This window comes from Myotis davidii, unplaced genomic scaffold, assembly GCF_000327345.1.
Source record: "Myotis davidii unplaced genomic scaffold, ASM32734v1 scaffold600, whole genome shotgun sequence".
NCBI lineage: Eukaryota > Metazoa > Chordata > Mammalia > Chiroptera > Vespertilionidae > Myotis > Myotis davidii.
In genome coordinates, this window is record NW_006291976.1 from 154,329 (window position 1) to 167,863 (window position 13,535).

Here is a 13,535-nt window from a genome sequence, read left to right on the forward strand (position 1 = left end):
TAGAAGTAGTGCCATTAACAGTTTAGAACAGCCGTGGGCAAACTACGGCCCGCAGGCCGGATCTGGACCGTTTGAAATGAATAAAACTATTGAAAAAAAAAAAGACTGGCCGAAACCGGTTTGGCTCAGTGGATAGAGCGTCGGCCTGCGGACTGAAAAGTCCCAGGTTCGATTCCGGTCAAGGGCATGTACCTGGGTTGCGGGCACATCCTCAGTGGGAGATGTGCAGGAGGCAGCTGATCGATGTTTCTCTCTCATCGATGTTTCTAACTCTCTATCTCTCTCCCTTCCTCTCTGTGAAAAAGCAATAAAATATATTTAAAAAAAAAAAAAGAAAAAAAAAAGAAAAAAAAGACCGTACCCCTTTATATAATGATGTTTACTTTGAATTTATATTAGTTCACAAAAACACTCCATCCATGCTTTTGTTCCGGCCCTCCGGTCCAGTTTAAGAACCCACTGTGGCCCTCGAGTCAAAAAGTTTGCCCACCCCTGGTTTAGAATACATTATTCTGAACCTTTACTATATGAGTTTATATCCAAATATAAGAGTGTATATATAGTTGTTAATATGAGTATTATGTTGCTTAATATATTACATGTATTACTCCAACTTGTTCTTGTCCCTTTAGAGATCTTATATAGTTTTTCATTTTTTGAATGATGATAGCTTATTCAGTTAGTTTCCTTTTGATAGACATTTAAGTTATTTCTAGTTTTTAGCTTTTATAAGTAGTGTTTCAGTGAAAACCTTTGTACATGCCTCTTCATGCAAGAGTTTCTAAAGGGAGATTAGCATATTAGAATTTTGTAAAGTTATGTTTATTTAATAAACAACTATACCATGATTGTTACCAAGTGTGTACCCCCTTCCCCTACCCTGACCAACATGTGGTAATTGTAAAATTTTTAACCTTATAATTACTTGATTAGCATTGAGGTTGGCCATTTGTATTTCTTTTCCTGTGAATTATTTTTCATATCCTTTACCAGTTTTTTCTAATGGTTGTCTAATCTATATATATAAAAGCCTAAGCGACTGGTATGACCGGTTGACCGAACGACTGGTTGATCAGCTGCTATGACGTGCACTGACCACCAGGGGGCAGACGTTCAGTGCAGGAGCTGCCCCCTGGTGGTCAGTGCAATCCCACAGCCAACCTCCCCCAGCCGGCCAACCTCCTATGGTCCCTTCCCCCCCCAGCCAGCTGGCCCCAATCAGCCCAATTGCCAGCCAGGTGAGGGACCCTACCTGTGCACAAATTCATGCACCGGGCCTCTAGTTTATTAATAAGAACTTACTATATAATATAGATATTAATCCTTTGATAAAATTCTTTGTTGAGTTTAATTTATCTGTATTTATATGACTTTGGTTCTATTTAAGGGTTTCTTCCAGTGAAAGTAAGTTAGTTTGACTTTTAAAAGTGTGTGTGTGTGTTTTTTTTGAAAGAAAAATAATGTAAAATAATTAGATTTAAAATAAATTGAAAAATTTTAAATTAAAGGAAAGTGATCAGGTTAATTTCCAGTATAGAATATAGCAAATTTATAATTTTATTGCTATTTTGCAAAAAACAAAATTATGGTTAACAAAAATTGTTATTTTTTGTTGTTTAATTTGATAAAATCAATAATAACTTTAAAAGATTCTTAGGAAGGTTTTCTTTATATTTTGCTTTGCTTGTGTGTTTATTTTCATCTGACTACTAAATTAAAAGCTGTATGGTTTTTTATCACAGTGACTATGTTTTTATTCTTGGACAAAACATGCAAAGTAAATACTGTGATATATTTCACCTTTATAAAAAATTACCTCAGGTCTTCCTGACATTTGTGATAGCATGTTGGAGAAATGGTTGAAAGAAGGCTTCATTAGACACAAACCTGATCAGTTGACTGTGAACCAGTATGAACCTGGGCATGGTGAGTATTTCTTCTTTAAAAATTACAGTCAAATTTCATAACTAAGTAGATTATGAAACTCAATGATCACATATATCATTTTTTGATATCAGGAATATCACACTCTTATAGTAACTGCTTATGTTTTGCTGCGCTAACTTTAATCCCTTGCAAATCTACGTCACTCTCTTGAGACACTTGCATCTCAAAGTGTAAACTAACACAAATTACTATTCGTAACTCCTTTTTGTTCCACTCTCAATATTTTATTTAGAGATGGAGAAGATTGCATTAAAAACAGGAGACATGTATAATGGAAGAAACCAAATAATTTATAAATACAGGCACACATTGTTTTATTGTGCTTCGTTTTAGTGCATTGCACATTACAAATGTTGTACTTTTTGCAGATTTGTTTTGTTTTTGTTTTTGTTTTTTGGGTTTTTAAAAAATATATATTTTTATTGATTTCAGAGAGGAAGGGGGGGGAGAAAGGGAGAGAGGAAGAGAGAGAGAGAGAGAGAGAAACGTCGGTGATGAGAGAGAATCATTGATCAGCTGCCTCCTGCACGTTCCCACAGGTGATTGAGTCCTAAACACGGACGTGTGTCCTGACCAAGAATTGAACGTTGACCTCCTGGTTCATAGGTCAACGTTCAACCACTGAGCCATGCCAGTTGGGTTTGTTTTTTGGGTTTTTAAACTTTATTGTGCACATATATTCTAAAAAGTACTAACTTTTTTCTAAAGGTGGGAATTTAGATTTGGACATTTTTGTTATCATAAACACTGTGTAGACTTTTAGATAGTTATGGAAAATTTTATAAAATAAATTCCTAGAAGCAGAATTGCCATGGCAAAATTGCACATATTAAATTTCAATAGATAGAATGAAATTTTCCCCCACCGACCAAAAGATGGTGACTCACTCTATTGTGCTGGTCTGGAACTGAGCTGTGCCTATACAGAGAAGAAGTCTAGTTGGTTGGATGATCTTATTCTTTTTTCTCTGTTGAGAATGTGGAAGACAATTCTAGGATGACATGTTATGGAAAAATCTTTAGGTTATTGATTTTTTTACACTTATTAGCAGCATCTCCATCTGATATTCGTAGTAATTGAATGATCTTAAAAGTGTTATTAATGGCAAGCGTTCTAGATTGTTTTTCCTGCATTTATCACCATGTATTATGATGGCCTATTTACCAGTCAATCTTAACATTGATCTGTAAGCTCCTTGGGAACAGGAACTGTCTTATTTACTTTATATACTCTCACCATGTAGCAAAGTTCCTTTCACTTAAGAGATGCTCAGGTAACATAGATTGAGAGATTGGTGGGGGAAAGCATACCTTAATTATTCGTATACTTAGCCTTCACACCTGGCTATCGTTTGTTTTTGGGAATCTAGCGGTTAAGGGGAAACATGACTTTGTTATTTATCTTTCATATCTTCTTCTTGGGCTGTGATTGAGTAAATGTCCTAATTAAGCAGTGACTTTCAAGTCTTGATTTTAGAATCAAGTCTCAATAGCACTTGAACATCACGTTGAGAGATTTTTAGTGTAGATTTAGTTTAATTTTTATTTAGTCACAATGACCCTAAATGTTTCCTTTTAACTAAAATGAGAGTATATTCCTGATAACTGAACAGTGTTTTCACCATAATAGTGTGAAGCTACGTTTAGAGTTGTCTTGAATCTATTGAAAGGGAGAATGAAGTAACGTGTTCCTTCTCCTCCGTCTCAGGGATCCCTGCTCATGTTGACACACATTCTGCTTTTGAGGACGAGATCATTTCTCTCAGTTTGGGGTCAGAGGTAAGTATTTAGACATTTTTATTAGCTATCAACAAATGTCCTACCTTATACAATGCCCTTTTCATAGCATTTCCCACATTTGTTCATTCAAATGAATTAAGATTTTTCAAAATGATAAGTAAAGGCACCATTAGCACTTTTATTTCTTGCAGAATGTGAAATTATTACAGCTTCTTTTAGATGTTGAAAGTTTTATCTATAAGCTCATCAAATGCCAGGAAAAGCCCTGTAATTTAATTTTTTTACACATTTATTTTTATATTTTTAAAATTTATTTTTATTAATTGAATTTATTGGGGTGGCATTGCTTCATAAAACTATAGAGGTGTCACATGTACAGTAAAATATTACTATGTGGCCTCTGGCTTCTACAAAAAAGACTCATTCTCTTATACACCCCTCCCCCCCCCAAAAAATCATCTGCATACTGCATTGTGCACTAATCGTCCAAAGTAAAGTCTCTTTCTGTCTCCATAAATCCCTACTTTGCTGACTTCCGCCTATCCCACCTCTAATATTTTACTTGTATTTTATTTATTTATTTTTAAAATATATTTTTATTAATTTTAGAGAGGAAGGGAGAGGGAGAGAGAGATGGAAACATCAATGATGAGAGAGAATCATTATCAGCTGCCTCCTGCATGACCCTCCACTGGGGATCAAGTCTGAAATCTGGGCATGTGCCCTGACTAGGAATTGAACCGTGACCTCCTGGTTCATAGGTTGTTGCTCAATCACTGAGCCACACTGGGTCTGGCACATTTTACTTTTGTTTTTATTATTTAAATATTTTTTAAAAAATATTTTTATTGTTTTTAGAGAGGAAGGGAGAGGGAGAGAGAAAGATGGAAACACCAATGATGAGAAAATCATTAATCGGCTGCTTTACCCGGACATATGCCTTTGACCGGAATTGAACCCTTTAGGCCACAGGCTGACTCTCTTATCTACTGAGGCAAAATGGCTAGGGCACACATTTTACTTTTAAAAGTTAAATAAAATCTAGACTTCCCTTTGTGCAGTAATTTACTGGTGCAGCATTGCCATCTAGTGGCTAAAGATAATAGCTGCAGGCTATAGAAAAAAGAAACAACTAAAATGTGCATGTCTGGAATTTTGATAAACTTTTTCACATATATTACCTGATTGAGTCCCTTCAAAAACTTTGAGTAGTACAGGGAAATGTCTGTTTTTACATATGAAGAGTAAACTATTCATGTTTATTCATTGACTTGTTTCTATAGCTACACTTTACTTGAACTGCTAAAGAAGCTCTAAAAAGCAAAAATGAATAACAAAAAACAAAAAAAACCTCATAGAGAGATAACAGTATGGTGATTAACAGAGGGAAAGGGGGTGGAGGGAGGTAGAAGAGGATAAAGGGGAGATAAATGGTGATGGACTTGCCTTGGAGTAGAGAATGCACAATACAACATATAGATGATGTATTATAGAATTGTACATCTGAAACCTATATAATTTTATTAACTAATGTCACCCCAATAAAACAAATAAAAAAAGACGCTATCAAAAACATGATTTAAAATGATCTATGCAAGCTGCATATACAGTTTTATATAGAAATCAGAATTTTAAATCTAGAAGAATCCAATATGAGATCTTCTAATCTAACTAGAATTGCTTCAAAATGTGATGTTGTTCCTAGGGGTGAATACTACTTCATTATATTTTTTTGTATTTGTGTAGTTTCCACCACTAGGCCTTCAGTGCTTTGGCTTTTAACCTTTGCTGAGCTTGTGCGATCATATTGATAATGTGACTAAAGAGTAGTATTATTTGTTCAATAAGACAAACTATCTTATTAACTACGTGTGTGAATTCTTAGTAAGTGCTTTCAAAAATCATGTGAATGGGAAGGAAAAAGAAAGAGCTCTTCTCTGTCTGGCTTATTTGCATTTCACCTCTTGTTCTAGTTTGTAGCTTTAAGGGGCCAGTAAAAAAATCTTTTTTTTCCTTCTCAAGAAATGAGAAAAAGATAAATGGAGGTCAGAGTGTCAGCTTAACTCCATTAAACATGAAAGAGCATGGCTTTAGATCTGTTGCCAAGTGGACTTGTTCATAGCTCACTAATGACACAGGCAGGCAATGGGAGACTTCCCTCATAGAGTCAGAGGCTGCCCCTACCACGTAGGACATGAGGGAGCAGGTAGGGGCTTCTGCAAACCAGCTGGGTCTGAAAAGAAAGAGGAAAGGGCTCAGCCAAGCCAGTTTGGCCTAAGGGTGACCAATCAGCGAAGGCACGCCTTCTCTTCTGGAAGGAGTGGGGAAAAGTGAGGTGCTCTTCCTGTCTATACTTTCACTCTTAGGGAAATTCTCTCCCCTTCTAGGAAAATATGAGGAAGGGGAACTATGGGTTCCTCCCCCACCCTACAAGGTCATTATGTAGTTTTTAATTAAAAGTTGTAAAGAAGAGAAAACTTATCCTCTAGTTTAGTGATGGTGAACCTATGACATGCGTGTCAGAGGTGACACGCGAACTCATTTTTTTGGTTGATTTTTCTTCGTTAGATGGCATTTAAATATATAAAATAAATATCAAAAATATGTCTTTATTTTACTATGGTTGCAAATATCAAAAAATGTCTATATGTGACACGGCACCAGAGTTAAGTTAGGGTTTTTCAAAATGCTGACACGCCGAGCTCAAAAGGTTTGCCATCACTGCTGTAGTTGCACTGAAAATCTGCGGTAATTGTGATCTCCATTAGGTGTCTCTAGAGTCATAGAATTTCTAGCTGCCAACTTGAATTATGGAGTTTTTTAGTTAAAGCCATCTTTGTAATAGCAGGAAAGCATGCATTCTGTAAGTTATGACAAGAACAGTAGATTTTCTTATAAAAGAGAGCTGTTGGCCCAAGAACCAAGATGGCGGCGTAAGTAAATGCTGATACCGATACTCACTGCCTGCCACACCACTGTAAAATTACAACTAAAATACAGAACATCCATCATCAGAACCACCTGAAATCTGACTGAATAGAAGTCCTACAACTAGAGAAGTAAAAAAAAAAAAAGTACATTGAGACTGGTAAGAGGGGTGGAGGTGTGGAACAGGCTGTTCTAACACCCACATGTGGTGTGATTTTAATTGGGAGGAGTATCTCTGCTGTGAAGGCCTCCCGTCTAAGGCAAGGGGGTCCCAACTCCACACTAAACCTCCTCCTGCCCCCAGTCCAGTTTTTTATAACTTCAGGCTGTAAAAACCAGTGGGGATTATGGCTGAGTGACATGGAGGCTGCTGGAGACCCAGGCAATTCCTTTTAAAAGGGCCAGTGCATGGACTTATTTGGACTCAATCCCTCTGTGCTCCAGCACTAGGGCAACAGCTTGGGGTGGGGGAATCAGGAACATACAGGCAGGAACTGGAATGTCTGGCATCAGAGCAAGAACTTGGGAGTGGCTTTTTCCTAGACAGGGGTGCTCGCAGGAGTCATTGTTCCCATACTGAGACCTCCCATGTCGCAGAGCTGCCTGGCACCCATATTCCAATTTCCATCAGTGTGGCTCACCCTGTTCCTTCCACCCTGGAGATTCCCTGAGACCTTGTCCCACCCAATTTGCAGCCCCACCCAAACTGTTTGCAGCAGCTTTTCCATATGAATGGTCTGTCCTGGCTCAGGTTTCAGTCATTCCTGAAATCTCTCAAACAAGCAGAGCTGGAGTCAGCATGCCTCATACCATCAGTAAGAGGCCCAAGACCTGGCACTAGCTACAGCTAGCCTTGCTTCACAGCTTGGCCTTGCCTGGGCACTTCCAAATCCAAAACAAACAGCAGCCATCTGCAGATCTCTCTGTAGTTCCTGCTGGATGGCTGTATGCAGTGGCTGACTTTGCACCTCCTGGGAGGCCCCAGAGCCAGTGCACCCAGTGAACAGCTTCAGACCATACCAGATTACAACTCTACACATCCTCAAGCCACATACTCAAGGCGCAGATTCAGTGAGCACCAAAGCCCCACTGAAGCAAGCCCTGCTCCACATAGGTATCTCCTGCACAGCGCTCTCCCACTGTAGTTGCAGCTGGTCCTCACAGCCACTTGGCCCAGAGGTCAATTCCTCCCAATGACACCAACAGCAGTCAAGGCTCAACTACAACAAGACTGTGCACACAGCCCACAGAGGGGTGTACCTAAAGTGTCTAGCTCAGGTGACTGGGGAGGCTAAGTCACTGGGCCCTACAGGACACCTACTATACGAGGTCACTCTACCAATTCCAGGAAACATAGCAGCTCTACTTAATACATAGAAACAAACACAGGGAAGCAGCCAAAATGTGAAAGAACATGTCAAGAAAGAACAGAAGAAATCTCCAGAAAAAGACCTAAATGAAATGGAGGCAAGCAAATTACTGGATACAGAGTTCAAAACAATGGTTATAAGGCTGTTCAAGGATCTTTTTTTTTTTTTAATATATTTTATTGATTCTGTACAGAGAGGAAGGGAGAGAGATAGAGAGTTAGAAACATCGATGAGAGAGAAACATCGATCAGCTGCCTCCTGCACATCTCCTACTGGGGATGTGCCCGCAACCCAGGTACATGCCCTTGACCGGAATCGAACCTGGGACCTTTCAGTCCGCAGGCCGACGCTCTATCCACTGAGCCAAACCGGTTTCGGCTGTTCAAGGATCTTAATGAGAGTTTCAAGGGACTTAGTGAGATTTTCAAGGATCTTAGTGAACATTTAAAAGACACGAAAAAGGGTCAGTCAGAAATGAAGGATATACTAACTGAAATGAAGAATAATTTATAGGGAATCAACAGTAGAGTAGAGGATGCCATGAATCAATGATTTGGAATATGAGGAAGCAAAAGAAACCCAATCAGAAGAGCCAAAAGAAAAAAGAATAAAAAAAATGAAGATAATGTAAGGAGCCTGTGTTACAACTTCAAGCATACCAAACTCACATCATGAGGGTGCCTGAAAGAGAAGACAGAGAGCAAGATATTGAAAAGCTATTTGAAAAATAATGACAGTAAACTTCCCTACCTGGTGAAAGAAATAGATTTATAAGTTCAGGAATCACAGAGAGTCCCAAACAAGAGGAACCCAAAGAGGCCCACACCAAGATTGAAATGCCAAGGGTTAAAGACAAAGAGAGAATCTTTAAGAGAAACAAGAGGAAAGCAATTACTTACCTATCAGGGAGCGCCCATGTGACTGTCAGCTGATTTCTCAATAGAAACTTTGGAGGCCAGAAAGGAGTGGCAAGAAATATTGAAAGTGATAAATAGTAAGGACCTACAACCAAGATTACCCAGCAAAGCTATCATTTATAATGGAAGGCCAGATAAAGAGCTTTACAGAAAAGAGAAAGCTAAATTAGTTCTTCAGCACTAAACCAGTATTACATGAAATGTTGAAGGGTATTCTTTAAGAAGAGGAAGAAAAAGAGATAAAAATATTAACAATAAAATGGTAATAAGTGTGTGTGTGTGTGTGTATATATATATATCCAGTACATCTTCTCTGGAGAAAAATCTATTCAGATCCTTTATCTATTTAAAAATTTTTTTAATTAGGTTCTTATATTGTCAATATTGTCAATATTGTCAATATGCATGCATACAAGTCCTTTGGTTGATCTGTTATCCCCCACACTCCCCTGCCTTCCCTCTGAAGTTTGACAGTCAGTTCAATGCTTCTCTGTCTCTGGATCTATTTTTGTTCATCAGTTTATGTTGTTTCCTATATTTCATAAGTGAATAAGATCATGTGGTATTTATCTTTCTCCGACTGGCTTATTTCGCTTAGTGTAATGCTTCCAGGTCCATCCATGCTGTTGCAAATGGTAAGAGTTCCTTCTTTTTTATAGCAACATAGTATTCCATTGTGTAGGTGTACCACAGTTTTTTAATCCATTCGTCTGCGGGTGGGCACTTAAGCTGTTTCCAAATCTTAGCTATTGTAAATTGTGCTGCTATGAACATATCCTTTCTGACTGGTGTTTCTGATTTCTTGGGATATATTCCTAGAAGTGGGATTACTGGGTCAAATAGGAAGGGTATTCTTTAAGAAGAGGAAAAAGAAAAAGAAAGAGGAGGAAGAAGGAGGAAGAAGAGGATAAAAAATATGAACAATAGATATGTATCTATCAATAATTGTATCTAAAAATCAAAATAAATGAACAAGGAATCTAATGATCAAAATAAACTAATGAATAAAATAGAAATAGAGGCATGGAAATGGAACAGACTGACGTATCTGAGAGGAAAGGGGGGAAGGGGTGGGAAGATATTAACCAAAGATCTTATATGCATGTGTGCATTACCTATGGACACAGACAATAGGGTGGTAAGTGAATGTTAAAATGTTTTTCAAAGTCAGAGCAATCCATACACGTAAAGGCTTATTAGGTCTGCTCTTCTTGGGCTCCTTACCTGAAAGCTTCACTTCTGTAGCCAAGGGACGCTCATGTTCCCATGGCTGTGAAACTGGATGTCAGAGTCACTGACAGGTGGCTGTTGTCTTTTCTTCTTGCATTTACCCACTGTTGCAGCTTGTGCTGTTCTGATTGGTTCTGATGCTGGGTAATTACTTTCTCTCCTAGCTTCTTACCCCACATCTAGAATCTGGGTCTCATACTTTCATCCCCTTTTCTTTATTTTCTCATCCTTGAACCCCTTAATTGTTTTAAGAAATTTACAACAGTATCTACTCTGGCTCCCAATTCATTGTAATCATTTTTCAGTGACATCATTGTTTTGTTTTGTTATTAGTGTTGCTTTTAGTTTTGTTTTTTTTTATCCATGGCTGAAATCCTTGAGGTTTGTTTATTTTCTTTCTTACTTTTCCAGCAAAATTTCTAAGATCTTCTAACTCTAAAATGCTCTGATATACGGTGTGTCTATGTGGTATTCTTAACTTTCAGATAAACATTACTTGAATGCCTTATCTTTTTAACTACTTGAGCATATTCTTCTTAATACAGTTATAGTTCATCTAAAATATGCTGTACATTTGATTTTCAAGATTATTAGTTTTCCTGTACAACTAGATTGTAATCTTTTATAATGCTTTTGTACCTACAAAAGTATTACCAATACATGCATGTATGTTATATGGTATGTATATGTTAGGATGCCTTTACTTGCAATAACAGCAAAAAATCCAAGTAAAATGATTATACTACAAAAAATAAGTTAATATCTAAAACATATAACAAGATGTTTCAAAGAAGGCTAGTTCCAAAGTTTCAATTTGTTGGCTTAAATAAATGATTTAATCAAGGAACCAGGTTCTTTCCCTCTCAAGTGCTCACTGCTTCCCTACTTCAGGACTAGTATAGGGAAAGGTCCCAGGTTTGATTCCGGTCAAGAGCAGGTACCTTGGTTGCGGGCATATCCCCAGTAGGGGGTGTGCAGGAGGCAGCTGATCGATGTTTCTCTCTCATCGATATGTCTAACTCTCTATGCCTCTTCCTTCCTTTCTGTAAAAAATCAGTAAAATATATTTTTTTTAAAATGTTAAAAAAAAAAAGGATAATGATCTGCCCCTCTAGTGGGAGTATATTTCTTTTGCATTTGTGTGTGTGAGTGTGTGTGTGTATGTGTGTGTGCATGCACATGCTTTGTATCTGCCATGGTTATTTCTATGTGGCTGTGTATATTGATGTAGATATGGAAAGAAAGCATAACTCTTACATGGGACATTTAGTTGTATCATAATACAATCAACATGGCATTGGGAAAATTTTTATTTTTATCCAATAGCACTCAAAATTTCTGTGGACAAATAGATCTGTTGGTTTGTGGGCCAGAAAAAAAATGCTGTACCTTATTTGATCACTAGAGGCCCAGTGCATGAATTTGTGCACGGGTGGGGTCCAGCTGGCCCACCCTGCTTGGGGTTGATCAAGGCCAGGCCAGCTGGGGGGAGGGGATGCAGGAGGTTGGCTGGTCGGCTCTGTCCCCGATTGGGGTGGAGGTGGCCAATCAGGGGGAGGGCCAGCGGGGGGAGGAGCTGTGGGTGGTTGGCCGGCCAGCCCCACCCCCAATCACATTAGCTTTTTTAAAAGCTAATTTGCATATTAGCTTTTACTATATAGGATATTTACTTTTTTATATTAATATTTAAATTTTATTAAGATATGTCAATTATTATCTATTAGATATATATTAATTCCAGTAATGACATTCACTTTTTTTTTATTGCTTAAAGTATTACAAAGGGTATTACATATGTGTCCATTTTTTCCCCCCGCCCTAGACAGTCCCCTAGCCTCCCCTATTCCCCAGTGTCTTATGTCCATTGGTTATGCTTATATGCATGCATACAAGTCCTTTGGTTGATCTCTTACCCCCCTACCTCCTGCCCCCCAACCCTCCCCGGCCTTCCTGCAGCAGTTTGACAATCTGTTTGAGGCAGCTCTGCCTCTGTATCTAGGGATGTTTACTTTTGTACATTGGATCTATTTTCACTTTTCAGCATTTTCCCTACCAAGTTATGTTCTCATGATCTCCTGTTTCTGTATAATTTTCTCATCTTTCAAAATCTCTTGGAAGCTAAAATTCCCTTTTGTGTAAATTTGACAATTGAGATCCTGCTGGCAGTTCTTAACAGTATCCTTTTTATCTCTTGTATGTGGAGTAATATCTTTCTTCATGCTACTTCAATGAGGATAATGGCAGAGATATTTGAGCCAGCAGTCAGTACAGTCTGTTTCATAGTGTAGCATCATTAGATAGAACATTTTGCTTTATCTGGAGCCTTCAGAGTACCGATTCTTCTGTCAGAATTTGTGCATTTGCTTTGTAGCAAATCAACAGCATTGTACCACCCCAGCTATACTGTAGAACTAGAATAAAATTTATCATTTGAATGTAGAAAACTACAGTGAAAGGCAATGTAAAAAATGTAGCTGGAACCAGTGGTTTGTTGTTAATTAAAAAGTCCCTTAACTTGGGGAATAATAATAACAAAACATACATGCAGATTTCAAACATTTTATGTTAACTTACGTAAACTTACTCACCAGTATTTTGATGTACAGCCTTTCTTTCTGTGAGGGTCCACAGTCTGCCCGGTCTTTTCAGTTTTCATTTCTTTAAAGTGAAACAAAAGCTTAAAGACATCTGAATTTTTGTTTTTATTTCCAAGATTTTATTATTGAATTACATCAGTTACAACAGTTTATTAATTTGTTCACTTTCATTGAGTCTTTCAACAACATTCAACTTAGTTAATTTAGAAAAAAAACCCGATTTTTTCATACTCAATTTTCATTAGTTTACATAATATTAAATTAAATTAAATAATTGCAAAAGCAGTGTAGCCAGCACAAGAGAGGCTGGGGAACATACACAATGAACTTGTGAAGTATACAGCTCAGTGAGAGGAGAAGTACCTGAATATATTGCAGAGTTGCTTATTATCAGTAAACATTTAGGGTAGAGGTCCTCAAACTTTTTAAACAGGGGGCCAGTTCATTGTCCTTCAGACATTCCACACATGCGCACTGCGGGCCCGGGACGAGTCGGCTGCTAAGCAGAACAGGCAGCGTCGGCAAAAACACCCGGCGGGCCGGATAAATGTTTTTGGCGGGCCGCATGTGGCCCCCGGGCCGTAGTTTGAGGACCCCTGATTTAGGGCATGAGTGTGCTCTACAGAAGAAATGGAGCATATGATTGGTTAAACGGATGTTTGTGAAAAGAGCTTTTATTTATATGGCGAGCATTGTCTCAGGCAATGTGGGAATACAAAAATATTTCCAGCCTTGATTATTTTCCCCCTCAGATTTTGGACCTGAGTATGTCCAACTCTCTAAAAGGCATTTTCTCTACTCTAAATC

The 13,535-nt window shown here is 38.1% G+C and overlaps 1 protein-coding gene across 1 annotated transcript in view; it reads left to right on the forward strand.

Moving 5' to 3' along the window:
* The window catches only part of ALKBH8 (alkB homolog 8, tRNA methyltransferase), a 55,980-nt gene that overhangs the window by 16,148 nt on the left and 26,297 nt on the right, over positions 1 to 13,535 (forward strand). Inside the window, exons 6-7 of the mRNA XM_006765339.2 lie at positions 1,822 to 1,926; positions 3,655 to 3,725. Of these exons, the coding sequence (XP_006765402.1) occupies positions 1,822 to 1,926; positions 3,655 to 3,725 (176 nt within the window). The remainder of the gene's footprint in view (positions 1 to 1,821; positions 1,927 to 3,654; positions 3,726 to 13,535) is intronic.